The sequence below is a fragment of the Ahaetulla prasina genome, chromosome 7, assembly GCF_028640845.1.
Source record: "Ahaetulla prasina isolate Xishuangbanna chromosome 7, ASM2864084v1, whole genome shotgun sequence".
In the NCBI taxonomy this organism is placed as follows: domain Eukaryota; kingdom Metazoa; phylum Chordata; class Lepidosauria; order Squamata; family Colubridae; genus Ahaetulla; species Ahaetulla prasina.
This window is the reverse complement of record NC_080545.1, coordinates 102,956,006-102,982,612: the sequence shown is the minus strand read 5'-3', so window position 1 is coordinate 102,982,612 and position 26,607 is coordinate 102,956,006. Positions and strand designations below refer to the sequence as shown.

Genomic DNA, 26,607 nt, shown 5'->3' with positions numbered 1-26,607 from the left:
GGCTTGGAGAGCTGCCAGGCCAATATCCTCAAAACTTGGAAAGGATTTTCTGGGAGTCATGAACCAATTAAGTGGACTAATTGTCTCCCGCAAACTCCCCTCCCCGTTTGCTCCTCTTTTATTCCCTATGGGAGGGGCCATTCATTGTCCATCTGTGGCCTTACTCCCAAGTCGACCCTTGTTCCGCAGCTGTTCCCTTCATCTGGCAACTCTGCGCATGCGCACACTGGGAACAGGCTCCAGCTGTTCGTCTGCCTCACTGATGTCTGACTCCAAAGGCAACTGATAGACTGCCTTGGCCCCATCTCTGCCTCCGACGCAGAGCCTTCCCCAGACTCCAGGATTGGCCCATGTTCCTCCCCAACCTCCTCACTGTCTGAATCTGCAGCCAGCTCTGCTGGTTGCTGGCGGGCCACAATAGACTCCCTCCCTCCGGGCATGGCAGCAGCCCAGAGCAGGAAGAGGGACCTGGCTGGTGGGCAGGCTGGGCTTCCTTTGCCCACCTGGCAGCAGAGACCCTCCTCCTTTGCTGTCTCGGATTAAGTTGGTTGCAGAGTTGCTTCCCACCAGGGCAGCTGTGCCAGGGAGCAGTTCTTGGCCCTGGGAGGGGGAGCCCTCTCCCAGGGCCGTTGCTGGGGGAAAGAGGGGGTACAGCCCCCCCCGGACAAGCAGCCTCCCTCTTGCTTTAGGAGGAGGGTGAGCCCATCATCAGCATCACGAGGGTCAGGCGGCCCTCCTTGACCGGCCTCTCCCCCCCCCCTCAGGACACCCAGAAGGCCAAGCAGTTCCTGCCCTTCCTGCAGCGGGCCGGCCGCTCGGAAGCCGTGGTGGAATATGTCTTCAGTGGCTCCCGCCTGAAGCTCTACCTACCCAAGGAGACCTGCCTGATCACTTTCTTGCTGGCAGGTGAGTGAGAGAGGGGGACGCCCACAGTGGGCTCAGTCTGGCTGGAGAAGAGCTGAAGAGAAGCCAGGCAGGAGCAGCTGAAAGGTGTCGGGGGGGGGAACTCCCTCTGGCGGGGGCTGAATTCCGCTTCAGGGCTCAGGGTGGTGGGATGCCAGGTGGGGCCCTCCATGGGCTCAGGACGCACACTTGCTTCCCGCAGGAGGACTCCCTGAAGCGACTGCTAGAGGAGAGCCTTTGGAAAAGTCTCTCTGGCAGCCCCAGGGGGAAGAGAGGCAGGGAGGGAGCCTTTGGGGAAGAAGTGGGGAGGACCTGCTCCTTTGGGGCCCAGCCTGCGCTGACAGGTGCTCCCCCCATGATCTGAGAGCTTCAACTGACATTGAAGCCCTGGGTGCAGCTGCACCTGGAGCCTCCCGATGCCTGGGCACGTGGCTCAGTGGGCCACGTTTATTCCTGTTTATTCCAGCCCCCCCGCCGGGACGCTCCCAAGGAGAAGCTGCCCTCTTCGGGTGCTGCGGCCATTGGCTGTTCACCAGTATTCTCAGGCCACTTCAAGGCAGCTCACAAAAGGGAAAAGGCCATCAGTCACTGTAGCACCTTAGCCAACTGTCCAACTTAACCAAAAGCAGCTCTCGGCCAACTTCTCCTGGTTTCCGTCCAGAGCCCAAACCTGGAGCCCAATCCCCTGCCTCTTCCGGGGCCCTTCCTTGTCATCTTTGTTCTCAACCGCCTTCCCCCAAAGGAGAGGCTGGATACTGGGTAGCATCTGGGCCCAAGGCCAGCCCTTGGAAAAGGGCTCTGAAATCTCCCCCTCCCACAAATGGAGCCTGTACCCCATCCTTCCTCCCAGATAGGTGGGATGACCTCATCAAGGGTTGCACCCCCATTCCTGGGGAACAAAAGGCTCCACCTCTTCCCAGGTAACCCCTCGAGATATCCCCCGGGTCCTCTTGTTGGGTTCTTCCTGACTCTCTTCTTGTGCAGCAGGAGGAGGGCCTTTGGCTGAGGGGAGAGTCCATTTGTTGGGACATGGGGGAGGTATGCGTGGTGTTCCTGCACGGCTCCCTCCGGCACCACTCCAGGTCCAGAGAGGATCCTCAAGGAAGACGGGAGTTCTCCTCTCAAAATAGTTGGGCTTTTCTACAGCTCTGCCTCAGCATTTAGCCAATTAATGGCATGCACCAGATGCGGTTCCTTCACTCCTGCCCTTGTGGCAGGGATTACTCGCCTGTGATGAGCAGGTGGGAGAAGCTGCCCGTCGGTCTGAAGTTGGAGCTTCTTTCCCTTGTTGTCTCATCCAGCCTTGATCAGAAGAACAAAGGCTTCTGATATCTGCAGTCAATTGCAGTTAGTTTATCAGGGAGGGAGGAAAAGGAAGGAAGGATGGATTAAGGGAGGAGAAGCAGCAACTTCGTTGTGAGGAAAGTGGACTCACTCCAAAGAATGCTGCCTTGATCTGGCCCTGAGGGTTGGACAGGTTGGGAGGCAGCCACTGGCAACTCCGCCGAGACCCCTGGAAGCCTCTCGGAGCTTCTCTCTGCTCCCTCTTCCCCCCAGACAGAATCAAGATGGGGTTATTTTGAGCCTCCATCCCGGGACTGAGTGGGTGTTTCTCATTCCCACGTGGCCAGAGTTGTTTCTTGGCTCCTCCTGTGCCCTTGAATGCCTCCCCCTTGCCTGGCAGCATAAACTCCCCCCACCCAGCGCAACTCCCTTCACAAAGCTGGCAGATCAGGGCCCTCAGAATGGGGACCAGTGGGATGGCGAGTGGGCTTCTTCCTGAAGACTCACAGGTGAGGAGGGGCAGGGAGGCCATGCGACTCTAAGCAGCCGGATGGCACCAGGAAGGAATTCTGGGCAAAGTGAGGACATGGCAGGATGGTAGCATTCATTCTTTGGTTCACAATGTCTGCTGACATCTCCCTGGGGAAGGGGAGAGTCTGCATCCAGGGCCTTTGGGGAGGGGCCATTGTGCAGCCCCAGCAACCGGTCAGAAAGCCTGAAGCTTTCTCTTTCTGGGCGAGGAGTTCCCTGGTTCACGAGGGGGTCCCTCCACCAGCTGCCATTATATGCTGTGGCTGCTTTCCAGAATCCCCTCCCAGATCTTGGGGCTGCCTCCCTGGGCTGGCCTTGGCTGGCCCCCTCCCACCCACCCACTCCCTGGCTGGCTGGCTGGGGCTGGTGGTTGGGCAAGCCCAGATCGCAGGCAGAGGTGTGCCCGGCCCCAGGCCCCCTTCTGCCTGGTTGAAGAACTCTGCATTTGAGCCTCAGTGGGGTGGTAAGGGGCATCTGCTGTGTGCCAACCACTCGGTTGTTTGGGGGTGTGCCCCTGCCAGTCTCCCACACTGGCACACCTGTTACCTCCCCTTCCTTCTGCAGGGCTGGGGTGCAGGGTCTCTGATAAGGCCTCTTGGCCAGGGTGGGGCTGCTCCTGGTCCTTGGATCTGGCCCACCAGCCTCCTCCCACGCAGCCCCCTCCCCATGCAGGAGCTTTGCCTGTAGGGCTTCGTTGTATCCTTTCTCCCCCCCCCTTGGAATTGGGGTGATGCCATCTCCTCCTCTCCTGGCGCCCGCCCCTTCCTCTTGGCAAAGGCAGAGGCCAGATGGAGGCAACGGAGGAGGCGCCTGGGTTGTGCGCAGAGCTGGGGAGCCCACGGGCTCCTTCGTGCCGCCTGTGCGTGATACGGAGATACCTCAACTTGCAATCTTATTTATAATTAACTAATCCTAAAGTCAGCTGCACAAGAGAAGAAAATGAGACTTGTCGTTGCAGAGCTTCTGATATTTAAAAATGTTAATGTGCTAAAACTCCTACTCCTGTTGGAGGGGAGAGATGCCACACGGGCAGGTGCCACACGTGGAAGAAACACTCACATGGGGCCGGGCTGAGCAGAGGAGGCCCGGTGGGCCTGCAGGGGGTCCCAGGATGGGATGGGGAGGCTGCCTGTTTGGCGTAATGGGGTTCCTGGCCTACCCAGTCTTTAATTTAATTACACAATTAGTGGGAATGTAGAGATGTATGAATTGGCTTTACCTTTGTAATTGAATTCTGGTATTATGGGATTCTGGAAAGGACTCCGCCCCCCCCCCAACTATCCTGCATCCTTTCCTTGCTGGGGGGGGAATGATGCTGGGAAGGGAATGGGAGCACCCCTGCGAGGCGGCAGAGGTCAGGGCACCAGGTGAGGGGACCGGTCTTCTCTTGGCTTCTCCCTCGGGGCCCCCAACTCGGCTTCTGCCTCACCGGCCCAGCTTGCACCCAGGCAGAGCCACGGAAGGGTCCAGTAGCCAATGTCCTGGCTCTGCCCCCAGAGAGAACAGCCAGGCTCCTGGTGGGCCAAACCTCGCCTACCTTTTGGGCACCTGGCTTGGTGGGACAGGGGAGGGAGAGCAGGTTGGGGTGGTGGGCTTTGATCTCTGACCCTCAGTTTCAGCGTGTGCCTGGTGGGCTGGCTTTCAGGCCCTTGGGGGCTTTGCCTGGCCCCTCCTTGGCCGGAGATTGTCTGAAGTGGTGTATTTATTTATTTATTATTTATTTTATTAATTAAATTTCTATACCGCCCTTCTCCTTTTTTTTTTTTTTATTGAAAAAGTTTTTAAAAAAACAAAAACATTTCCCTTTTTCCCCTCCTCCCAGAAACCCCTCCCTTCCCTCCCCCAGCTTCCCGGATCAATCACAAGGTATTGTTATACATAAACCAAACATAGAGTAAAATTTTTCCTTTCTAATCCAATTAATCTCATCCAAATCTTTTCATCTCCCAACCCCCTCCCCATTACATAAAATAATACTTCCTAATTATTCAAAGGCAGTCTGATATTTCTTAATCTGATATCTATTTTGTAAATAATCCATTTTTTGATGGACTCAGGGTGGTGTACAGCCTTATTTAAAACACATAAAATACACAGTATAAATCCCAGATTTAAAATGTATTTAAAATGAAATATTTAACAGGCCTAATTAACTAAAACGGTCGTAGACCGATATAAAAGCCTTAAAATTTAAAATTATAAATAAAAATTTAAAATTATAAATAAATTAATACATTAATAAATTAAGTTAAAAACACTTAGGCTAGTCCCGGCTGATTAAATAATAGGATTATTTCAAGTTCCCGCTTGAAGGTTCGGAGGTCGGGGAGTTGGCGTAACCCTGGAGGTAACTCGTTCCATAGGGTCGGTGCTGCCACAGAGAAGGCTCTCCCCCTGGGGGCCACCAGCCGGCACTGTTTGGCTGATGGCATCCAGAGCAGGCCCACTCTGTGGGAGCGCACAGGTTGTTGGGAGGCTATCGGTGGCAGAAGGCGGTCTCGTAAATAGCCCGGTCCTAAGCCATGGAGCACTTTGAAGGTGAGCACTAACACCTTGAATTGCACCCGGACGGCTACCGGCAGCCAGTGCAGGCCACGCAGGATAGGTGTTATATGGGAGCAACATGGTGCTCCCACTATTACCCACGCAGCCGCATTCTGGACTAGCTGGAGCCTCCTGGTGCTCTTCAAGGGGAGCCCCATATAGAGAGCATTGCAATAGTCCAAGCGAGAGGTAAAGAGGGTGTGAGTGACCGTGCATAAGGAGCCCCGGTCAAGAAAGGGGCGCAACTGGCGCATCAGGCGAACCTGATAAAATGCTCCCCTGGCGACGGCCGTCAGGTGCTCTTCTAGGGACAGCCAATCGTCCAGGAGAATGCCCAAGTTGCGCACCCTTCCCCTGGGGGTCAGAACTTCACCCCCCACAGTCAGCGAAGGCATAAGCTGACTGTACCGGGACGCCGGAACCCACAGCCACTCTGTCTTGGTGGGGTTGAGCTGGAGCCTGTTCCTCCCCATCCAGACCCGCACGGCCTCAAGACACCGGTCCATCACCTCGACAGCTTCGCTGGGGTGGTTCGGGGTGGAAATGTACAGCTGAGTATCATCAGCGATGATAATCCACCCCGAAACCGGATAACCTCACCCAGCGGCTTCATATAGATGTTGAACAGGAGAGGCGAGAGAACCGACCCCTGAGGCACCCCACAAGTGAGGCACCTAGAGGTCGATCTCTGCCCCCCTGCCAATACCGTCTGCGAACGGTCAGAGAGATAGGATGAGAACCACCGATAAACGGTGCCTCCCACCCCCAATCCCTCCAACCGCCGCAGCAGGATACCATGGTCGATGGTATCAAAAGCTGCCGAGAGATCTAACGGGACCAGGACAGAGGAACATCCCCTGTCCCGTAGAGTTTCCTGCTTGAGTAATGGGCCCCTTCCAACTCTTATTCTGATATTCTGCTCTTGCCTGGCTTTGTCAACTCCGGTGGGCATCGTGGGCCCCTGATGGAGGCAAGCTGCCTCCTACGCCCCCACCCCCAGGACTCATACTCTCCAAAGTGGTTGTTTAGCAGGGATCAGCGGTTAAATATAACTATCCGGCATGGTTCCGTCATCAGGGCAGTGAGATTGCTGCGCCACCTTGGCTTTTATGAAGCAGAGCTAATTTTGGACACGGAGATGTTCTGGAGGGGGCACACCAACCTCAGGGAGTGGGGAGAAGGCCGCCCCAGGTCAGTGGGGAGCTGTATTTAGGTTCTGTTGCTACGGGAACCAGTTGGGGAGGGGGCTGCTCTGCTCCAGAGACCCCAGCCTCCCTCTTTCCTTGGGTTTTTAATCTGCCACCCTTTCCTGAGGGGGGGGTGAGACAGGGCGGGGCTGCCCACCCCTGCTTTGAGATGCTGCAGGTTGCTCTGTGGGTTGGTCCTGGGGCCTTTCCTGGGCCTCGCTCCCCTTTTTGATCCATCGTGCCCAGCTGGAAGGAGCCTGCCTGTCTCCCTGGGTCGAGGAAGGGGTGGAATGGGGTTAGCTGAATTTGAAGAAGTGTGCAAAGAAGGGGTGCCCCCCACCCTGAGTCATGCACCAGCACAGGGTGGGTGGGGTGGGCGGGCAGAGGCCAGATACGGCTGCTCCAAAGGCTGCTCCAGGCTTGGGCTGCATGAACGGAAGCCCTGCGCCCCAGGACAGCCAATCTCTCCTGCCCAGGCTGAACGCCTTCGGACACAGCGGGTCCTCCCTTGGAGAGGCTGCCAGGAGAGTCTATAGAGCAAGCCAAAGACCAGAGGGTGGGGGGGCTATAATGGTGGCCTTCGGGTGTCTGAAAGGCTCCGCTATGAAATTGGGGAGGGTCTTCCTTCAGGTGAACAGGACCAGCAGGTTGAAATTAAAGAAAGGATCAGCAATAGCAATAGACTTATATACTGCTTTACAGCCCTCTCTAAGCAGTTTACAGAGTCAGCTTCTTGCCCCCAATAATCTGGGTCCCCATTTTACCCACCTCGAAAGGATGGAAGGTTGAGTCAACTTGAGCCTGGTGAGATTCGAACTGCCAAATTGCAGTCAGCCAAAGTAGCCTGCAGTACTATGTTCTAACCACTGTGCCACCATGGCTCTGGCGGGATGTTGGGAAGAATTTCCGTCTGATAAGAATTGTTGAGCAATGCAACCATCTCTTCCCCCAGCTGGGAGCTTGAAGGTTTGATAGATATTGGTAGTGAGCAGGGGGTTGGACTCAATGCCCTCTTAATATCCCACCCAAGTCATAAGTGAAGGGAGGAAGAGAAGATGAACTGGCTGCCCCTGCCCTCCCACCTCTGAGGCTGCTCTGCAGGGGCTTCCGAAGGGGACGCCGGTTGATGATGGGTGCCCAGAGGTGTCCCCATTTTTCAGCTGGGGCTCTTGTTTTCTGTCTCGGCTTCTGAAGGGCATGAATGTATGCCCCCCCTGCCCCGCATTATGGTGGGGGCGTAACATTTGCAGGCAGCATCTGGGAGCCCCCCCTTCCCAGCAGGCCCTGGCCCTTGGGTTGCAGAGGGGCTTCTGGAGTAGCCTTTACCAGGAGAGTGTTGTCATCCCCTCCCCCTGTGGCCTTGCACAAAGGCAAAGCCAACCCAAGTCCTTGAAGCAGCAAAGACGAGGAGAGAGGAATGTGGGAGAGGGGGCATCCTGCTGGGTCTAAACCGGGGCTGGGTTTTGTATGTGCATGGAGTTGGTAGATGGTTGGTGGTGCCCTGAATTCAGCCCCTAATCCAGCTGGGCAGCCTGAGAGAAGCAGGTGTGTGCCACATGACCCATGCCCTGTGACTGTGCAGAAGGGCCAGTGTTGCTGGACTGCAGTGGGCCATCCTCGCGTGAGAATGCCTTGCCCAGCTTTTGGGGTGCTGAGGCCCTGGAGGGCCTTCTGAAGAGAAGGGCAGAAGGAGGGTTTTGCCCGGTGAGGACAGAGGACAGGAACAATCCTGCGTGGCTCAGGGTGTCCCAAGGGATGGCTGAGCCCTGTCTGTCCTTCCCGCCTCTACACGGCCCTCCCGTCATCTCTGGGGGAGTGGGGGGGGGCGGATCAAGGGCAGCTCTTCAGTAGAGGAGAGTCGGAGAGGAATGGGGTGGTGTCCAGAAGCTCCTTCATGGTGATTCTGCTGCTGCTGCTGCCCCCCTGTGTTTGGGGTCTCCAGAGGGGTTCAGCCCCAGAGTCTCCCTCCCCTTGGCCAGGCATTCAGACAGCTGTTTGGTCATCTGGGAATGAAGAGGGAGGGGGAGGGAAATGCTTGTAGGGGACTACCCTCTGAATCCAGAAGCCAAGGTAACATGCAGAACCAGAAAGTGGGCTTGGCTTGGCACGGAGGCTTGTGGGGAGATCTTGGGGCAATGTGGGTGAGGCAGATGGGGAAACGCAGCTGCAACAAAGGCCAATGCAATTTGAAGCTCTAATTTCCAAATTGGGGGCCAGCAGTTGTGCTGTTTCGTTCGACTTTGATCAGACTGTGTTTGGAGCACCGTATCTAGTCCTGGGCCTCGCACTTTTAGGAATTCGGAGAAAGCAGAGAAGGTTCACAGGCGGACACCATTAGTTCTCAAATTACGACCTGTTCTTTAATGACCACAGGCCTAGGAGGGAGTGCTTTATGGCCTGTAAAGCGCTTTCAGCTGCTATGAAATGTCAGCTCCCCCCGTCCCCCCCCCCTGCACTTGGCAAGCGAAGTGCCCCATGGGTTGTGGTCTCTTGTGACTGTGATTACCTTTGCTCGTTTTTCTGCAAAAAGCCCCCATTCAGGAGAATTGAATCACTTAATGATGGCTACAAAACAGTCAAAAAGTCAGGTTAGGATCACCACAAAATCCCGGTGCCAGTTGTGGTCGTAAATTGAGGGTTGCTCTCAGGCAGGCAGGGTGGCGTCCCATGGAGGAGGGAGCTGGGGGGCTTAAGGGGGAAGAGTGGGACAGAGAGGAGTCCCTGTGCCCTCCCCTCCAGGACAAGAGGCAGGCGGATGGGCGAGCTGCAGGGAGGCCGAGTCAGTTGGCGGTAGACCCTCCAGGACCAGAGCGGCTTCACCTGACCCAACCCCTGCCCAGGGTGGCCCTTGCCTGGGTGCACTCCAGCTGACATCCTGCGGGGGAGAAGGATGCTGCCCACCTGCCCTGGGATGACCCACCTGGACTGATGCCATGCCCGGCCTCATATCCTGGCAGGTAGTCCCTTTCCCTTCCCCCGCAGATCAGCCGAGCCAGCAGGGGCTGGAAGCCATGGCGCAAACCCCAGGCAGGGACGTGAGCATCCTCTGGACTTCTTGGCCGTGGGGCAGTCTCCCTCCGGAGAGGCCATTAAGTTCATCTTTTGATTCTCTTTGTGCCCCAAAGATGTTCCATTTTTAGACTTCGATGCTCACAAATAAGGCCAGCGGCTTCTGTGGGTGATGCTGCTGCCTCTCTGAGGGCGAGAGAGCCTCCTGTGGCCCAACGTGCCCTTCCCCCCACCGTCTGACTGTACAGGAGCCCTCAACCTGAGGAGGATGCTGTCTGGCCCGTCTGGAGCCCCTTCTGGGGAGGGGAGGGGCACACACGGGGCAAAGGCGAGCCTTGAGATCCAGCCCGGGTTGCAGTGCAGGTGTGTGCCGTGGCTGTCCCCTGTGGCGCCTCCATTGCTGGGATGGCAGCCTTGGGTCCCAGAGCATCTCCCCTCGCAAGCTGCCATCTGCTCGGGATGCGGCTGCCTGTAGTTTGCCCAACCCCCTTCCGTCCGTTTGGTTCCTCTCCAGTGCTCTGCTGCAGGGCTGGGATCTCTCATGCTCTCCTCACTCTTCTTCGTTCAGGGGAGACTCACATAGCCGCCTCTCAACCCTCATCCCCCACCCCGCTTCACCTTCTAGGACTGAGCTGTGCACAATGCTCCAAATCTGATTGCACCAAATCAGCAGGACTTTTTTAACAATCCCATTTTTATGATCCCGGGGTCTGCAATTCCCCTACCTCCCACTTACTTCCATGCCTATCAGCCGGGGATGTGGTGGTGGGGGGCTTCTGTGCTCCCTGCCAAGGCTGATCCCCTTGGCTGTCGCCCTGGGCTGCCCTGGGCTGCTTGGGCCTCTCGCTTGGGCCTGTCTTCACTTTCTATGCTCTTCTGTACCTTCCCTTCCCTTCCCTTCCCTTCCCATCCCATCCCAACCCTCCCCAGCCCCAGCCCCACTCAGAAACTGTGTGTTTGCGTGGAGTGGATGTCGCCTCCTTTCACCCAGAGCTGCCCTGTGTTCTTGGAGCCTTCCCACCTCTCTTCTGGCATGGCTGCCCCAATCTGTGCCTCTCGCCTGCTCCTGTCCCGTCTCAGTCTGCTGATCCATAGATTCATAGACATCAGGATCCTTTTCTCATTCTTCCTGCGTTCTGCATCCCAAGGAACCCTCCCCCCAAATCTTGAGGCAGGGGGTAGCGTGCCTGCTGGAGCTGGGGGGGGGGATTAGTTTGCCCCCACCACAGAATCGGCGAGATAGAACTGCAGAGGATGGAGCTGCCCCCCAGCTGTGTGCCCCTCCTGGGCTGCTCAGTGCTTCCTGGGGTAGAGGGGGGGGTGTTCCTGTGGCCAGCAGTTTCCTCTCCTGCTGCCGCATCAGCACTTCCTCGCAGGGAGCAGCCAGAGCGAGCAGGGCGTGCGCTGCCTGGTGCCAGCTCACAGGATGCTGAAGAGCCTCGTAGGCAAAAAGGCAGCTCTTTCCAGGGGGGTGAATCCGAGGCAGGCCGGGTGCCGCGTTTCTGCCGCACCAAGCGCTTTCCTCTTTCGCTCCAGTTTTTCCTCTGTTCCAGAGAGCGGGGCGAAAGTGGAGCCAGGCTGCTTTGGCCAAGGCCTGGTCTCCCCCAGGGACTGCCTTCCCCCTGTCTTCCTCAGAGCCCCCTCTCCCCTGTGCCTGGACTCTGGCTGGCTGCTGAACAGCCCATGGCCGTCCTTGGCCATTCTGGAGGCAGGCCAGGGTGACTTTGATCATTTCCTGAAAAATGCCCTAAAGTCAGTGGAAATTCCCCAAAAATAAGGTGATAAAAGATCAGTGGCAAACAACTGCAAGGAGAGGGGAAAATGGAACATAGTGGAGGAAACCAAGTGAAATTTGCAGACGAGACCAAGCTGGGTGGAATAGCCGACACTTCAGAAGATGGGCTTGAGTTCCAGAAGGACACAGGGCACAATCCAGGAAAGTGCAGTTCAGTGGCAAGAGAAGAACACAGGCAAGAAAAACCAAACGTACGGATATAAAATAGATGGCACCTCGCTCAACAGCACAGACCTTGGAGACAGAAGGATCTTGGAGTCCTAGTAGACAATCGCTTAAATATGAGCCAGCCGTGTGCTGCAGCTGCCAAAAAAGCCAACGTAGTCCTAAGCTGCCTTAATGGGGTCAGAATCAAGATCACATGAAATGTTAATACCATTTTATAAGGCCTTGGCAAGGCCATGCTTGGAATATTACATCCAGATTTGGTCACCACGTTGTAAAAAAGATGTTGAGACTCTAGAAAGTGTGCAGAGAAGAGCAACAAAGACAATTGGGGGACTGGGGGATAAAACATACGAATAGTTGCAGGGATTGGGTGTGTCTAGTTTAATGAAGAGAAGGACTGGGGTGACATGATAGCAGTCTTCCAATACTTGAGGGGCTGCCACAAGGAAGGTGGGGTCAAACTATCTCCAAAACACCTGAGGGCAGAAGAAGCAATGGGGTGGGGGTGGGGGGAACTAACCAAGGAGAGAAGCAACCTGGAACTAAGCAGAAGTTGCCTGGCAGTGAGAACAATCAACCAAGGGAATGGCTTGCCTCCAGAAGTTGTGGGGGCTCCAGCCCTGCAGGTTTTTTAAGAGACTGGACTGGACAGCCACTTGTCCAGAATAGTGTAGGGACTCCTGCTTGAGTAGGGGGTTGGACTAGAAGACCTCCAAGGTCCCTTCCAGCTTCATTATTCTGTTAATCGGAAACTGGGTGAGAATAGGGCAGGGAAAATCTGCAGACTCCGGTCATCCAGGTCATAGTTGTCCCAAAGGTGCTTTTTCAAGAGGCAACTGGACTTTCTGGGAGCTGGGGGTTGTTTTTGTTTTTTTGAAAAGGTTTTGCTTCTCATCCAAAAAACTTCTTCAGAGGTGAAGAAGCTCCTTGGATAAGAAGCAAAACGTCTTCAAAGAAAAATCAAAGTCCAGTTGCCTCTTGAAAAAAGCACCTTTGGGACTACAGACTCTGGCTTTTATCATTTTTCCCAGCTGTTTTGTGTAGCCGTCGGAAGGCCTTCAATTGTCATTGCAGTGGAGTAGCAGCACATTGCCTCTATATGCACATGTGGGTTTCTGTGTGCAGACACCTGTGGGGCACTCGACCCATCCATGCTGCCAGGTCCCTCCGTGGCCTGGATTCCCCACTTGGCCACATAGTCCATTGTCAGGCTGTATCTTTCTTTGGACGCCTTTTTTCAAAGTTTGGCCCCCTTTTAGAGGGAGTTATCCAGCCCCCTTGGTCTCTTGTGCCCAACCTCCCATTGGGTGGAAGTGGATAAAATGGGTGCTCGTACGAAGGGCACACGAGAGGAACCTGGAATTTGGCACTGAAGTTGGAAGAAGGCACCTCTTCTGACACCTTCAGATCCACCCTTTGGGGTTCAGTTCCCTCTCCTGCCTGTTCCACAAAGGAAGGAGGATCAAGGGCTGTGTGTGAAGAGAGGCTGGAACTTTGGGTGGACAGAACGCCGCTTTTCTTTGAATGAGCATCCCGGGGCAAGTGACTGGGATCCCAAAGCGCCCTAGGAAGCAGCCGGTGATTTGGCTGAACCCCCCACCCACCCACCCACCCTTCCACAAGGGGAAAAAAGACCTACCTAAGGCGGTTCTTAAAGATTGTAATTGGGGCTATCAGGAAGGTTTGGCGAATAGTCGGTTTTCCTAGACTAAGTTTATGTGATTTACCTTTCCTAATAGATTGTGGGAATGCTTTGGGTATGAAAGGCCCTGATTTCAGCCAAGCGTTTGACTGAAGTGTCCTGTGGCTGTTTTAACTTTTCTCTGCCCAGCCTGAGGAGGTTCAGGAGAGTTAAACTGTCTGGCTAAAGTCAGGTGGTGAATGCAGTGCTGTGGAGCTCAGCTCTGGCTCCTCTACTTCTCAAGGCGTCGATTAATAACTTCATTAATAGTCATTAAGAGGCAGAGGGAATTCTGATTAGATTTTAGATGACACAGAACTGACTGGCATTTCTGCTCTCTCAGGGAACATGATCGTGACAGCGTTTTTAAACCATGTTTAACCAAGTCTAGCCAGCCGGGGTCCCGGGCCTGTTCCTCGGAGTCAGGAGATTTGGCTGATTTTCCAGTTACCTAGGATTCTCCTCTTGTCACATCCGAGCTCAGTGGAGCCAAAGCTCCTTGCAAGATGACAGGCGCCATGTGCTCCACATCGAGTTCTTCAAATGCAAGGCTGCTTCCCAGAATTGTATCAATACACATAATAAATTGGAACAAAAACAAAGTTATACCAAGGGGAAATCACGCGAGTTTTAAAACTCTTCACATTTCTTAAATTGCCAACGTAGGAAATCTGATGTTCACCACTTTCCAAACATTCTTGGAGGGCCCAGTGGATCCAAAACCATATTTTCTGATGATCGGCTTTCCTTTTAAGTAATGGGAAGCACGTGTCACTTTTTTTAAAAAAACCTGATTTTTCAAAATTGGATAGTCCAGTTTTTCCTTCTCGATTTCCTTCTCGAAATCAAATATGTAGCTGGCCCTTCCTGCACTTTTCAGTACTGTGCAAAACTGAATGGTCGGCTCCTGTTCAGACACAACCCCTCCCCCCACAAAGGAGCTGGAGCTGCAGGTGCCCTGAGGGGCTGCCAGGTGGTTTTAATAATAATAATATAATAGTAATAACAACAGAGTTGGAAGGGACCTTGGAGGCCTTCTAGTCCAACCCCCTGCCCAGGCAGGAAACCCTACATCATCTCAGACAGATGGTTATCCAACATTTTCTTAAAAAATTCCAATAAATCTAGTGAATCTCCCCCTTTGCACTAGCTGCCTCCTCCGGAAAGTTCCTCCAGATGCCTAGCCTAGCATCCTCTTCCTTCAGGGTTTAACCCTGGCCTCTGCTCCAACCCTCCAGGGCAATAAGGAAGGCCTTGTCCATGACAACTACTATTCTGTGGTGTGACCACCCTTTACAAGTAAGCCTGCTCTCCGCTGGTCGCCCAGGGCCGAGGGAGAAGCAGGAGGCCGGGGACTCAGAGGGGTACTCAAAGCGTCCCAGGCTTCCACCTCAATGGAGAGACGATGGGAGCCGAACAAGGAGAGCCAGAAGATGGGAAGGTGTTGTGTGTCTTTGTACCCTCTGTGATACCCATGGTGGTGGACACGTGGCACGGGAAGATGACAGGTTACTCATGGAAAGGGTGTGGGACTTGCTAAAGAATCCGTGTAGCATGGCAAATCAAACCTGAGAAAATCGGTTCTTTGCCCGTCTCCTTCCCTTCCCTCTTGGCAAGCCGGTTCCACCTGGCTTCTCTTTAATTATTAATCACTGGCTGCCCTCACTGCCTTTCTCTGACTCTGCCCTAGAAGTCTCTGTCCTCCTTAGTCGGGGGGGGGGGTAGCTGGGGGGGGCAAGGTGTGTGTGTGTGGGGATCCTGCCCACCGTGAAATGGAGGACAACAGTTGCATCCAAGGATTTAGAAACTTATTTTGCTGCAGCCAAAACTGTGTTTGTCTTTGGTGGGTGATGAGTTACTGAGGATTTTTTTCTATGTACACTATTAATAAGTTGAGCATTTATTATTATTAAGACCTTTGCATTTTTCTCGCTTGCATTTCATTCAGTGGTTTTCATCTGACTCTGTAGAAGCCAGAACTTTTGGCCCTGGTTCTATGCCCCTTGCTCCGTACCGTGTCAGCTTACGTGTCCTCTCTGACCCACTGTGTGCTCAGAGGCAATTCCTCAGTGTGGTGGGGGGGGGTTGGATGGGTGTCCTCCAGTGGGCCAGAATGGCCAGAGGCCAGGCCTTTCTCCAGTGGGCCTGAGGGTGACCCTCTCTGGATGGCCTTCTCCGCCCTGGGGGAGCACCGTGGGCATGGTGGAGTTGCCACAGATGCTGGAGGAAGAAAGGAGTCTGGGGCCTGGTTCTTGTGTTTCTGCAGAATACCACCCCAGAGGGGGGTGAGCCAGGGAGGTCTCTGGCCTCTAAGCAACTGGTCCTCACGGCTCTGGGGTTTTTCTTACCCATCTGGGGGAAACGCCTGCCGATGTCAGGGGGGCTGCAAACAGTGGGACGGCTGTGGGTGACAGAGGTCTCCCTCTCCCTCTTAGGCATCGAATGTCCCCGAGGAGCCCGAAACCTGCCAGGCCTGGTCCAGGAAGGGGAGCCCTTCAGTGAAGAAGCCACGCTGTTCACAAAAGAGCTGGTGCTGCAACGAGAGGTAGGACGGCCAGCCTTTGTGCATCTCTGCTTCTCGACTTCACCTCCTGCCCACCTGGCATCTTTGCTGCCTTTCCCCACTCGGTCTTGATGCGTTTGTGAGGCTGGGGGCTGCCTGGCCCAGTGGGGGGCTCTCCTGCTGTGATGGAGGTCAGTGGCCGAAGAATCTTCTCCAGCTCTTTCTGCCTCTGCGTCTTCCTCCAGCCTTGGCCCGCAGGAGTTTCTGCCCTTGGCTGCCATCTGCAGAAGGACTGGGCACAGGTGCCAGGTGTGTGGCATCCACTGGTGAGTCAGCTGGGGCCTTCATTCTGCCGCTGTCATGCCCCTTCCCACAAGTGGCCTGCGTTGACATTGCAGGGGGGCCGAGGCAGCCTGCTTCAGACGGCAAGCCCAGGTGGGCAGGGGGCTGCCATTCCCCTGCCTGTGGGCCACAGAAAGCTCTGTGAGTGGCCACGGCTGGGGCTCAGACCTGGGACAGGCAGGTACACCCAAAGATGCCCTCACAGGCTGCCAGCTGGCCTGTCTGTAACTCTTTGGGCTGACTTCTTAGGGCCAGTGTCGCGAGTGGGAGCAGACTCTGGGCGTGTGGCAACTGTGGCTTTGAGAGCCCACAGCATCTCTCCCCACAGCCACAGGAGCCCCGTGTGTGTGTGTGTGTGTGTGTGTGTGTGTGTGAGAGAGAGAGAGAGAGAGAGAGAGAGAGAGAGAGAGAGAGAGAGAGAGAGAGAGTGAGTGAGTCCCGGGAGTGGGTCCTCTGCAGCTGACAAGTCCGAGAACAGCCGAGCAAATTCCAGAGGGTGATTGAGGAGGGACGGGTCTTCTGTGCTTCGCAGGCCCACCCAGCATGGACTCCAGGAACCTATTTTCTGGTTTACAAAGCACAGGGAAAGGGGAGTCCATCGAGGGGCTGAGTTGCACAGAGTTCCAAGTGACGTGTGTGTGTGTGTGGGGGGGGGGGCTGTTGTGTGGACCCGGCCTCTCTCCCTAGAGCTGCCCGTCAGAGGTTCTGCCCCCTCCGGCCCCCCTTCCTTTCTCATCTGTGCAGCACAGAAACAGAGGATGGGCCGCCAGGCAGACCTTGCATAAAGGGAAGGGGAAGAAAGTAGGGCAAACGGTGCCCTTGCCTGCCTCTCCCCATTTCTTTGGCCCTCCCACTTCATACATGACTTCTCCCAAAAGCCTGACCCACTTTGCCCCCTACCTCTTGCCCCAGATGCTTCTCCAGGGCCTGCCCACGCTTCCCAGGCCTGGACCCCACCTCAATCAGATGCTGGGCTTCTCCCCCTCGCCTCAGCTCCTATGGCCTCCCCACCCCATCTGGGAGCCACTTCGTTTCCGTCTCCCTTTTGGGGCTTCTCAAATTCTGCCTGGAGGATCTCCTTTGGCTCCCCCCTCCCCATTTCCTTTCTTTTTGCGTTAATTTCCCTTGGGGCGTGGCTGGAGGCCCCTCAGTGCAGCCCCCTCCCCATCTTCTGCTACTCAGGAGGCCGTGGCATTTTTGCAGACCAAGAGAGCCCCACGACAATGTCATCTTTATATTTTGTGCTGCAAAAACCACTCCTTTCTCTGTTTTCCTCCTGGCCCACTTTTTTCTTCCTTTTGTGGCCTTTCTGTTCTCCGAGTGTCCTGACCTGCTCCGTTCCCTCTGCTGGCAGGTCAAGGCTCTGTCTCCCTTTCTCTGTCCTTTCCCCCCCACCACAGGCTCCAATGACACAAGCACACCCCATTCTCTCCCTCTTTCCTCATAAGCAGTCGGACCAATCGTATTTCCATATGTATGTTTCCATTCTCTTCCCAAGGATGGGTCTTCCCTCTAGGTCAGCTGCCCCGAAGTGGCTGGCCTGCTGGTTTCGCCAGGAGGTGATGGGGAGAGGGGGGTAAACCATGGTTTACCTCTGGCATCCTGGGTTCTTGTTCATTGCCTTGAATCCTAATTTGCTGCCAGAGTCGTCATTGACAGATGGGCAGCCATATAAATAATTGAAATGTGTGTATGAACAGGTCTGCTAAAGCACAGACGGGTCTTTTTTAAACGAGTGTGAGGGGGACCCTCGTCTGCTCTAGTAAGAGAGAGAGAGGCAGTCAGGTCTAGTGGTTAAGGCACCAGGCCAGAAATCGGGAGATCGCGAGTTCAAGTCCCGCCGCAGCCATGAGAGCCAGCTGGGGAGCCTTGGAGCAGCCCCTCCCTCTCCACCTAGAGGGTAGATGTGGTAGTGGAAATGAGGAGGAGGAAGGAGTGTTGGCAATGTCTTGAGTTATTTGTAAAAAGAATAAAGGCTCTGGCTAGGAATAAATAAAATAAAGCGACCCTCCATTCCTCTTTCACCTCCTGCTCTCATTTCCATTCCTCAATCTTTCCCACAAGACCCTTTTCTGCCCCAGATCGCCCTTGTGCAGGATCTCTTCCCCAGAATTCATTCCTGGATCTCCCGGGATCCCCATTCTCCTCAGAGTCTGTGGATCCCCGCTTTCCTGCTTCCCTGACCTACCCGGTGGCCCTTTCAGCTGCCTCCTTCCCCTCCCCCTTCATTGCGCAATGCATGTTTTTGTGTGTGTGCTCTTCCTCTCCCTTCATTCCCCTCGTGGTCCACATTTCTCACACACACACACACACATACACACACACCTTTACTGCTTCTTGATCCTCCTTGAGCTCCCAATCCGAGGGGGGGGGGCTTTTCTCTCCCTCCCTCCCCCCGCCAGCCAAGACGAAGGAGTCCCCACGGGCACCCACTTCCCCCCCCCCAACCCCGATGGCTTTTCCGAGCAAGAGATGATAATTATGACAATCTTATTTGCAAGTCTAATTCAGCTATTAATCTTTAATCGATTCAGCCCCTGATTTCCCCATCTTTGGTGGAGAAACTGAACATTAGGCCTTTTCTGTTTAGCAGTTTGTCACATTTTAAGTTATTGAAGATTCTTTACGCGTTCAGTGAGGAACTCTCCCTGGAGGTCCCCCTCTGTTTCCCACAGCATTTTGATGCTGCTCCTTTCAGTTCCTCCTTAGGAGCCCCTGAGTCCTCCCTCCCTCTACTTGGTGGGGCCTGTGGGGGAGGGGGGAGCTGAATGAAAAGGGCCCCTGCCCCCCACCCCAAACTCCCTGGCCCTGTTTCAGGGCTTGCTCAGAGAGCCAGGCGCTCCCAAGGCAGGTGAGGAAAGCGCCAGCAGAAGGGGGTCTACGTGGGGCCCCTCATGATCCCACTGGCCAGGGAAGACCACCCTGACGGTCAGGCTATCTGCTTGGAGCCCTCCCTCTCCACCTAGAGGGTAGATGTGGTAGTGGAAATGAGGAGGAGGAAGGAGTGTTGGCAATGTCTTGAGTTATTTGTAAAAAGAATAAAGGCTCTGGCTAGGAATAAATAAAATAAAGCGACCCTCCATTCCTCTTTCACCTCCTGCTCTCATTTCCATTCCTCAATCTTTCCCACAAGACCCTTTTCTGCCCCAGATCGCCCTTGTGCAGGATCTCTTCCCCAGAATTCATTCCTGGATCTCCCGGGATCCCCATTCTCCTCAGAGTCTGTGGATCCCCGCTTTCCTGCTTCCCTGACCTACCCGGTGGCCCTTTCAGCTGCCTCCTTCCCCTCCCCCTTCATTGCGCAATGCATGTTTTTGTGTGTGTGCTCTTCCTCTCCCTTCATTCCCCTCGTGGTCCACATTGCTCACACACACACATACACACACACCTTTACTGCTTCTTGATCCTCCTTGAGCTCCCAATCCGAGGGGGGGGGGGCTTTTCTCTCCCTCCCTCCCCCCGCCAGCCAAGACGAAGGAGTCCCCACGGGCACCCACTTCCCCCCCCCCAACCCCGATGGCTTTTCCGAGCAAGAGGTGATAATTATGACAATCTTATTTGCAAGTCTAATTCAGCTATTAATCTTTAATCGATTCAGCCCCTGATTTCCCCATCTTTGGTGGAGAAACTGAACATTAGGCCTTTTCTGTTTAGCAGTTTGTCACATTTTAAGTTATTGAAGATTCTTTACGCGTTCAGTGAGGAACTCTCCCTGGAGGTCCCCCTCTGTTTCCCACAGCATTTTGATGCTGCTCCTTTCAGTTCCTCCTTAGGAGCCCCTGAGTCCTCCCTCCCTCTACTTGGTGGGGCCTGTGGGGGAGGGGGGAGCTGAATGAAAAGGGCCCCTGCCCCCCACCCCAAACTCCCTGGCCCTGTTTCAGGGCTTGCTCAGAGAGCCAGGCGCTCCCAAGGCAGGTGAGGAAAGCGCCAGCAGAAGGGGGTCTACGTGGGGCCCCTCATGATCCCCCAGGCCAGGGAAGACCACCCTGACGGTCAGGCTATCTGCTTGGAGCTCCTCTCCTCTTACCTTGAGTGGACATGGGGAAGGAGTGGGGCGGGGTTGGCACCCAGCATCTCAGCCAGGGTGGGATCAAGATGGCAGGCTCATCTTTCTCCAAAGGCCAGGGCCCAGTCAAGGGGGTTGTGTTTCTCTGGGCAGGGACTGGCGGGTTCCGGGCAGGCAGGGTTTCTGCGCGGCCACTCTTGCCCACCTAGTGAGGACTCTCTGGCCAGACCCCTGCCCCCCGACCTTTGGCCCCAGGAGGTGTGTCCCACCAGAGGACCTCCCCTCTCCCCCCCCCCGCCGCTTGCTTGCTTTTTCTGCCAGGTGCTCCCCAAAGGCAGGGCAAACCCTTCTCTCTGGGGAGGAGGGAGAAAAGGCGGCCCTGAAGGTCAGAAGCAGGCAGCCCCTCTGCAGACTTTCTCCAGGGCCAGCGGGCAGGGGCCAGCCCACACCTGCTGGGGTCCACTGAGGCCCTCCACCGCCACCAGCTCTTGGGAAGGCTTGATTCTCCCTGCAGAAAATGTGGGGGGGAGCAGCCTTTCCCAGAGGGTCCCTGGCTGGCAACTGACTTGCCTGTCTGGTGCAGCTACAGTCCGACTGTGATTAACTGAGCTCCACCTGCTCTATGAAGGAGAACGAGTTCCTGATGACCCTCTCTGCTCTGGACTCTCCCTGGATAACTGAACCTTGGGGCGGTGCCCCACACAGTCAAGGTGAAGCCAGCCCACGCTAGGGGACTCTCCTCCCCTCTCTAGGCCCAGTTTAGAGGCCTCTGGCTAAGAGCCCTCCACGGGCAGGCACTGGGGGGACAGAGCTATAGCGGGGTTCCTGGCATGGCTGCTCACTGAGCTCAGGGAAAGGGGCACAGGGGGCTCCCCCAAGGATATCGCCCAGGGAGGAGCCCCTCTCTTCTCCCCTGCCCCCCCATGATTGTCTGCTGACCCAGGGAAGGCAGGGAAGGTGGGGAGGGGGCAGATCCCTGGCTCTGAACCACCCAGGCCCTTGTGGGCAGAAGAAAGATTCCTGCTGCAGCCCCCACCCCTTGCAAGAAGAGGCTATTGACCCAGTGGCCCCCCTGCATTTCCTCCTGCCCTTTGCCGACCCAGGCTTAGGGCTGTGAGCTTGGAGCATGGCCTCCATCTCTGAGGCGCACCAAAGACCCCGGGCCCCCTGTGGAACCTGGCCGAGGCTTGTGCCTTTCCTCTGCTTGGGGGCCTGGACCTTCCCCAGGGGGATGGCACCAGCTCCAGGACCAGCGGACATGGGGCAGCCTCTGGCTCAGCCGTTCCCCACAAGCCCAGAGCCACCTCCTTCCTCTGGCTGCAAGTGATGCCACAAATAGAGCCGGTGGCTCCATTGGTGGCAGGCAAGGCGGCTATTTTTAGAAGGAACCTATTGGAGGTTGGGTAAATCAAGGGGTTGGGGGGGGGTCATTGTAATGTTTGCAGCAAAAGGATAATCCGAGGGAAATGGCCGGATGCTGCCCAGAGACCTTTCGGGGGGTTCGGAGAGTCAACAGGTGCCCACCTAGAGAGGACACCCACCCACCCCCAGGACTGGTGAAACTGCAGGCCTTTGAAGACCCTCAGCAGTCCAGCTGGCTCAGAAAGCAAAAGCAATTGGTGTCAGCATCATACTAGGCCGGAAGCTTCCCTGCTGCCAACTGGAGGGCTTGGCTTGGCTGGGTGACTTTGGGGCCAGGCAGAACTAGGAAATCAAAGGGTTGAGAGGGACACGGGGGGGGATGGGGTGTCTCCCAGTCCAGCCCCCATCCATGAATGCCAGGCAGGGTTCCCCACTGCCTCACAGATAAATGGGCATCCCCATCCCTCCTGACCACCCCCAGGAGGGATGAGAGCCCCCCGCCCCGAAAGGCGGCTGTGCCAACAGCTCCTCCAGGGAAGAAAGAGCCCAAACTCTTCTGCGGGCTTCCTTCACAGAAGTCCGTCATCAAAGGAATTTGTGGAAATGGAGGGGATTTTTAGGTGGACGGATGGCTCGTTGAAAAGCCAGCCATAGAAATAAGAAGGGGAAAGGAGAAGTGAAAGCCCTCGAGGATCGGGGCCGCGTAATGTTCAGGGACGATTCTGACATGACGCTCTCTCAGTGGAGCGGTTTTCTTGCAGCCTTTCATTACCCGAAATAGGTAATGGCATCAATGCGAGTGATGACGATCTTCCCAAGTTTGGATAATGAAACGCCTGCAAAAGAGAGTGCCAAGGACCCCCTCGCTTCAGCCCCCTCTGAGCTACAAAGGTGTTCTCCTTTCCCAGTCCAGACTCGGGCACAGACAGGACTGCAGGAGGAAAACTCTGAAGGGGCCTGTCCGAACAGGGCGGGAGATTTCCAAGCTGAAGCCAGTGATGGGCGTTGGAGCCTTCCTATTTCCGGGAGTCCCTTTCCGGGTCTTGAGCCAGCTGGGACTCCTGGGGAAAAGCAGCTGGGGGTCAGAGGGCTGCCAGGCACCAGCAGGGAGAGATGCTGCCTTGGGATCCTGCCCGGAGCCCTCCTGGCTGGGAGAAAGTTCAGGAGGGCTTCCCCTTCTTTGTGAAGTAAAAATACCAGTGGAACATTTGGGTTCATCGACACGCTGCCTTTCCTGTAGGAGAGGACAAAAGGGTTCATCTTCATCTTCGTCCTCCAGTCTTTGGGGGATGGGGCTTAAATCCCTGGCTTAGGAGAAGACAGAGTGGGGAGGGTCCCACCTCTGAAGGGGGCTTCGGAACTAAGCTCGATTGCTCAGACAGTTTGAGGCTGTCACCTCCCTCTCCACTGCCAGAAGGGAAGAGCGCCAGGCCCCCTTTGCCCCCCTGCCTTCCACAGTCTGCCTGCCTGACCTGCAAGTGGCTGCTGTCTTGGCCTGTTTGTTTCAGCCCACCTGGGATTAAAGAGTGGCCTGGGGGGGGGGCAGAGAAAGGGGGGTTGGAAGAGAAAGCGAAGGACTGCAAGTTAAACCTAGGAGAGTGGAGAAGTGAGACACATGGAGGGGTGCTGTGCTCCCCAGAGGCGGAGTGGGGATGATGTGCCAAGGAGGGTAGAATGGTTGTCTTGAGGAAAATGGCCGTCTGTAAGCGAGTGTCTCTGCCCACTCGTGAGAGAGAGAGACAGAGAGTTGCCCTCCCCCACTACCCAGGAGAAAGGCAGCAGCCTCTGGAGAGAAGTGGGAAGGGGGTCCTTTAGAAGAAGCCAGAGCAGGGGAAGGGGAGGATGAAGACCGAAGAGGCGAGGGAGGAAGGAAGACGGGATGACTGGAGGACTGGAGGCACTTGGTCATAAGCAGAAGGCTTGAGGACAGAGCTGATGTCTTCAGAAAACAGAGGTGGGCAGGGCCTGGGGGGGGGGCTTTTCATGCCTTTCATTGCTTCCTGGGCTGCTGGTTCCCAGAGGGAGGAGCAGGAAGGGCACGTGGGGGAAGCCATCAAGGGGATTGTTTGCTTGAAACCTGCCCCTTGTGGATTCCCACAACCTCCCAGGCCTCAGTTAACAGGCTACAATTCCCACGCTCTTACATGGCTTACAGGAGGGGCTTGGGTGGTCTTAGCGTCTGAGATTAGAGATCTGAGCTCAGGTCTCCTTCTGCCATCCTGAGAAGGGGGCTCAGTTGTAGTCCTGGTCCCAGGCCACCAAAAGCCTATCCTGGCTGCCCTCTGCAAGAGAGCTGCACCGGTTGGGTGGCTGCCTACGGCTCCCACGTGAGGGGACAGTTTGGCCTTCTGGCTGTAGCAGAGGCTGCCCAGCTGACCCCTCGGCCCCCCTCCCTTGCTTGGCCTGGAGAGCCTGTGGCCGCCACTTCCCTTGGCCCTGTAGGGTGGAGGAGGGAAGGGGGCTGCGGGGCCCTCAGGGAAGGCAGAGAGGAGCCCCTCTCCACCCAGGGCTGCTTGGCCCTTTTGTGGGCTGGGTTCATCCGACTGGCAGCTGCCAACCTTCGGAGGAGCTGAGGTCACTTTTCTCCAGTAGCTCCCTTTCAGCACATTCAAGGCTGATTTTGGGGAAGGGAATATGGATTTTAAGCAATTGTGCGCTGGGGTCTGTCTCTCGGCCTGCCTGCCTGCCTGCCTGCCTGTGCCTGGGGCTGGACTCTCAGGGCCTCTGTCAGCAGTAAATCCTGAAGTGATGCCTCAGTGATGGTGATGTTAAAAAAATACAGCTCCCTGAAAGCCATAAAATATGGAGATTAAAAACAGTAGATCAAAGTTTAAAGATATCTTGTGCTTCTCGGCTTGCCACTGTGTCAGTGGGGGGGTGGGGGGGGCAGAGCTGTCCAGCCCCCCTTGCTTTTGCCAAATGGTGCAGTGGGAGAGGGGACCAAGGCAGGCTGCCCCCCCTTCCCCCCTAGCTTTGGAGGCTAAGGGCTGGAGTAGCCCTTTGGGGGATGCTGCAGCATAGCTGGCTGGACCAAGCACCCCCCCACCCCACCATCAGCTGAGGCTTGAGAAAGGGGGGGGCAGGGAAACAGAAGCAGCAGGAAGGGAAAGGGTTCTTCCGAGGGCCCCCTTTCCTCCCCGGGGGCTGGGAATTTGTGCCCTTTTGCTCTGAGCTGCCTTGGCCCTGGGGTGGGGAGATTGACCTGGGGGCCCCAGCAGGACTCTTCCGTGGGAATTGACACCCCCTGCCAAGGCACCCCTTAGTTATGAGCTAATTGCAGTGGCTTAATTGCCTGTTTGAATCTGCTAACCCTTAATCTGGAGCACAAGTTTTCTCATTTTACTGTTTTAGCTGTGCTGATTATATTATTATTAATGGTTTTGATGTTTATTGTTGTGTTTTGCTCTGTGTTTTGGTGGGGTGATGAGCCAAGCCAGCAAGGAAGAGCAGAGCCTGTGCCCGAGGGGGGGTTGGGAGCGGATGAGGCCCTGCTTGGACTGGGAACCGGCTTCTCCCCCACCCACACACACACACACACACCTGCCTTCAACCACCTGTGCACTTCTCCCCCCTGCATCCACACAACCTCCTGGGCCTGTGATGAAGGGTATTGACCCCAGTGCCTCATGTGTGTGTGTGTGGGGGGGTGTCCTCTCGCTGCTTCCCCTGTCCAGGCTCCGGCCCCTTTGACTCTTTGGCTTGAGAGTGGGCCCTTCTGTGCCGCCTGGATGCCCGGCAGCAGCCACCACCACCGAGTTGGATGCTATGGCAGCTGGCCCCCCTCCCTTCCTCCCCCTCCCTCCCTCCCTCCCTCCCCAGGCCCCAGCAGTCAGCTGCAGAGTCAGCTTTCAGAGCACAGAAAGAGCTGGCTTGGCCGCTTCCCTTCCGGCCCTTTGTAGGGACTGGCAGGAGATCTTCTGAGGCAAGGCAGAATCTGCTCTGCCCTCGCCTTCTGCCCTTCTTCAGGAAAGCGGGGACACACACACACACACCACCACGTTAGAGGGAAACTGTCACCTGGTGGGGTCGGGGGGGGGGAGCAAGGGCTGGAGACCCAATCCCAATGCTAAGTGGGGGTGGGGGCTGTCAGCAGGGGAGGGTGCCCAAAGTGGTGCCGCAGACCCAACTGGACGGATTCTCTCTGGTCCTTTGGGGAAGGACCCCGAGGCAGAACGAAGGCCAAGTGGAGAGCAGCCGGCCCTGGCTGGGCCCACGGGGGGGGGGCATTTCTCCCCAGCCCTGCAGAGCTGACAGGCTGTGCCAAGGGGTAGAGGCCGCTGCAGATGTGGGGTCCCCGGAGAGTTGGAGGCTTGGGCCTTCCGGGGACTTGCTCTCCTTAGCCAGCCATCTGGCCAGAACAAGAACTGTACCCTTGAAAAGGGGCACCCCAAGGTCTGGGCCCTTTGGGAAGCAGTCCTATTTCTCCACCCCCCCTTTCCTGTCCACCCAGCTCAGGTGGAGGCATCTTCCTATCGACTGGCACCTGTGGCATCGCCCTTTGAGCCCAAGGCCTCCAAAGACCCCATCCCTTTGGGGGGCTGTCCTGATGAAAGGCCGAAGATAGCTCCTATGGGGGAGACACCCCCCCCAAGAGACCAGGAGCTCAGCCAGAAGGGGCTGTGCCCCATGGCCAGAGTCTCCTTTCCAGGAAATCCCAGGGAGGTGTGTGTGACTACCTTGTCTCTGGACGTGGGGCATGGAGGGGGACTGTGTCTTCTCCGTGGGGGCTTCCTTGCCTTCCGGGATTCCACACCCCACCCACCCCCGCAGCCACCGCACTTGCAGTAGCTACAGGGAAGTAGCCAATCTGAGACTTGTGGGGTGGGGCTTCCTTGACCTCTGTCTCGGACTGGACCGGAGGAGGGGGTCCCTCCCGGCTCACCTGCCCTGTCCTCAGTGGGTTTCTGCCTTTTAGCCTAGCCTGGCAGTTTCGGGGTTCAAAATCTTTGGGGCTGGGGCTGCTCTCACCCTTCCCCCACCATTGGCATTCAAGGTAACTGTTTAGGGACACAGCATTCTTAAAAACCTCAACAATATTTATTAAAATACAAACATCCAGTTGTCTCAGGGTTAGTTAGACTCTTCTGCCTTTGGGGCCAGTGCCCCCTCCCTCCCTCCTTCCTTCCCCCCCCCTTTCTGCCGATGGCCCCGATCCCTGCCTCCCTCCCCCCAAAGGCCCAAGAGAGCCAGGCTCAGGACAATGGGGGATTTCATAGCCCGGGAGGCTGAGCTCGCCCCTCCCCACAAGAGGATGTGATGGGAGTGGGGGGAGCAGACAGAGAGGGCTTGTGC

General features: G+C 56.0%; 1 protein-coding gene across 1 annotated transcript in view; it reads left to right on the top strand.

The window, feature by feature from the left end:
- The window catches only part of SND1 (staphylococcal nuclease and tudor domain containing 1), a 121,386-nt gene that overhangs the window by 74,039 nt on the left and 20,740 nt on the right, over positions 1-26,607 (top strand). The window contains exons 15-16 of the mRNA XM_058189994.1: positions 765-906; positions 15,538-15,647. Coding sequence (XP_058045977.1) covers positions 765-906; positions 15,538-15,647 — 252 coding nt within the window. The remainder of the gene's footprint in view (positions 1-764; positions 907-15,537; positions 15,648-26,607) is intronic.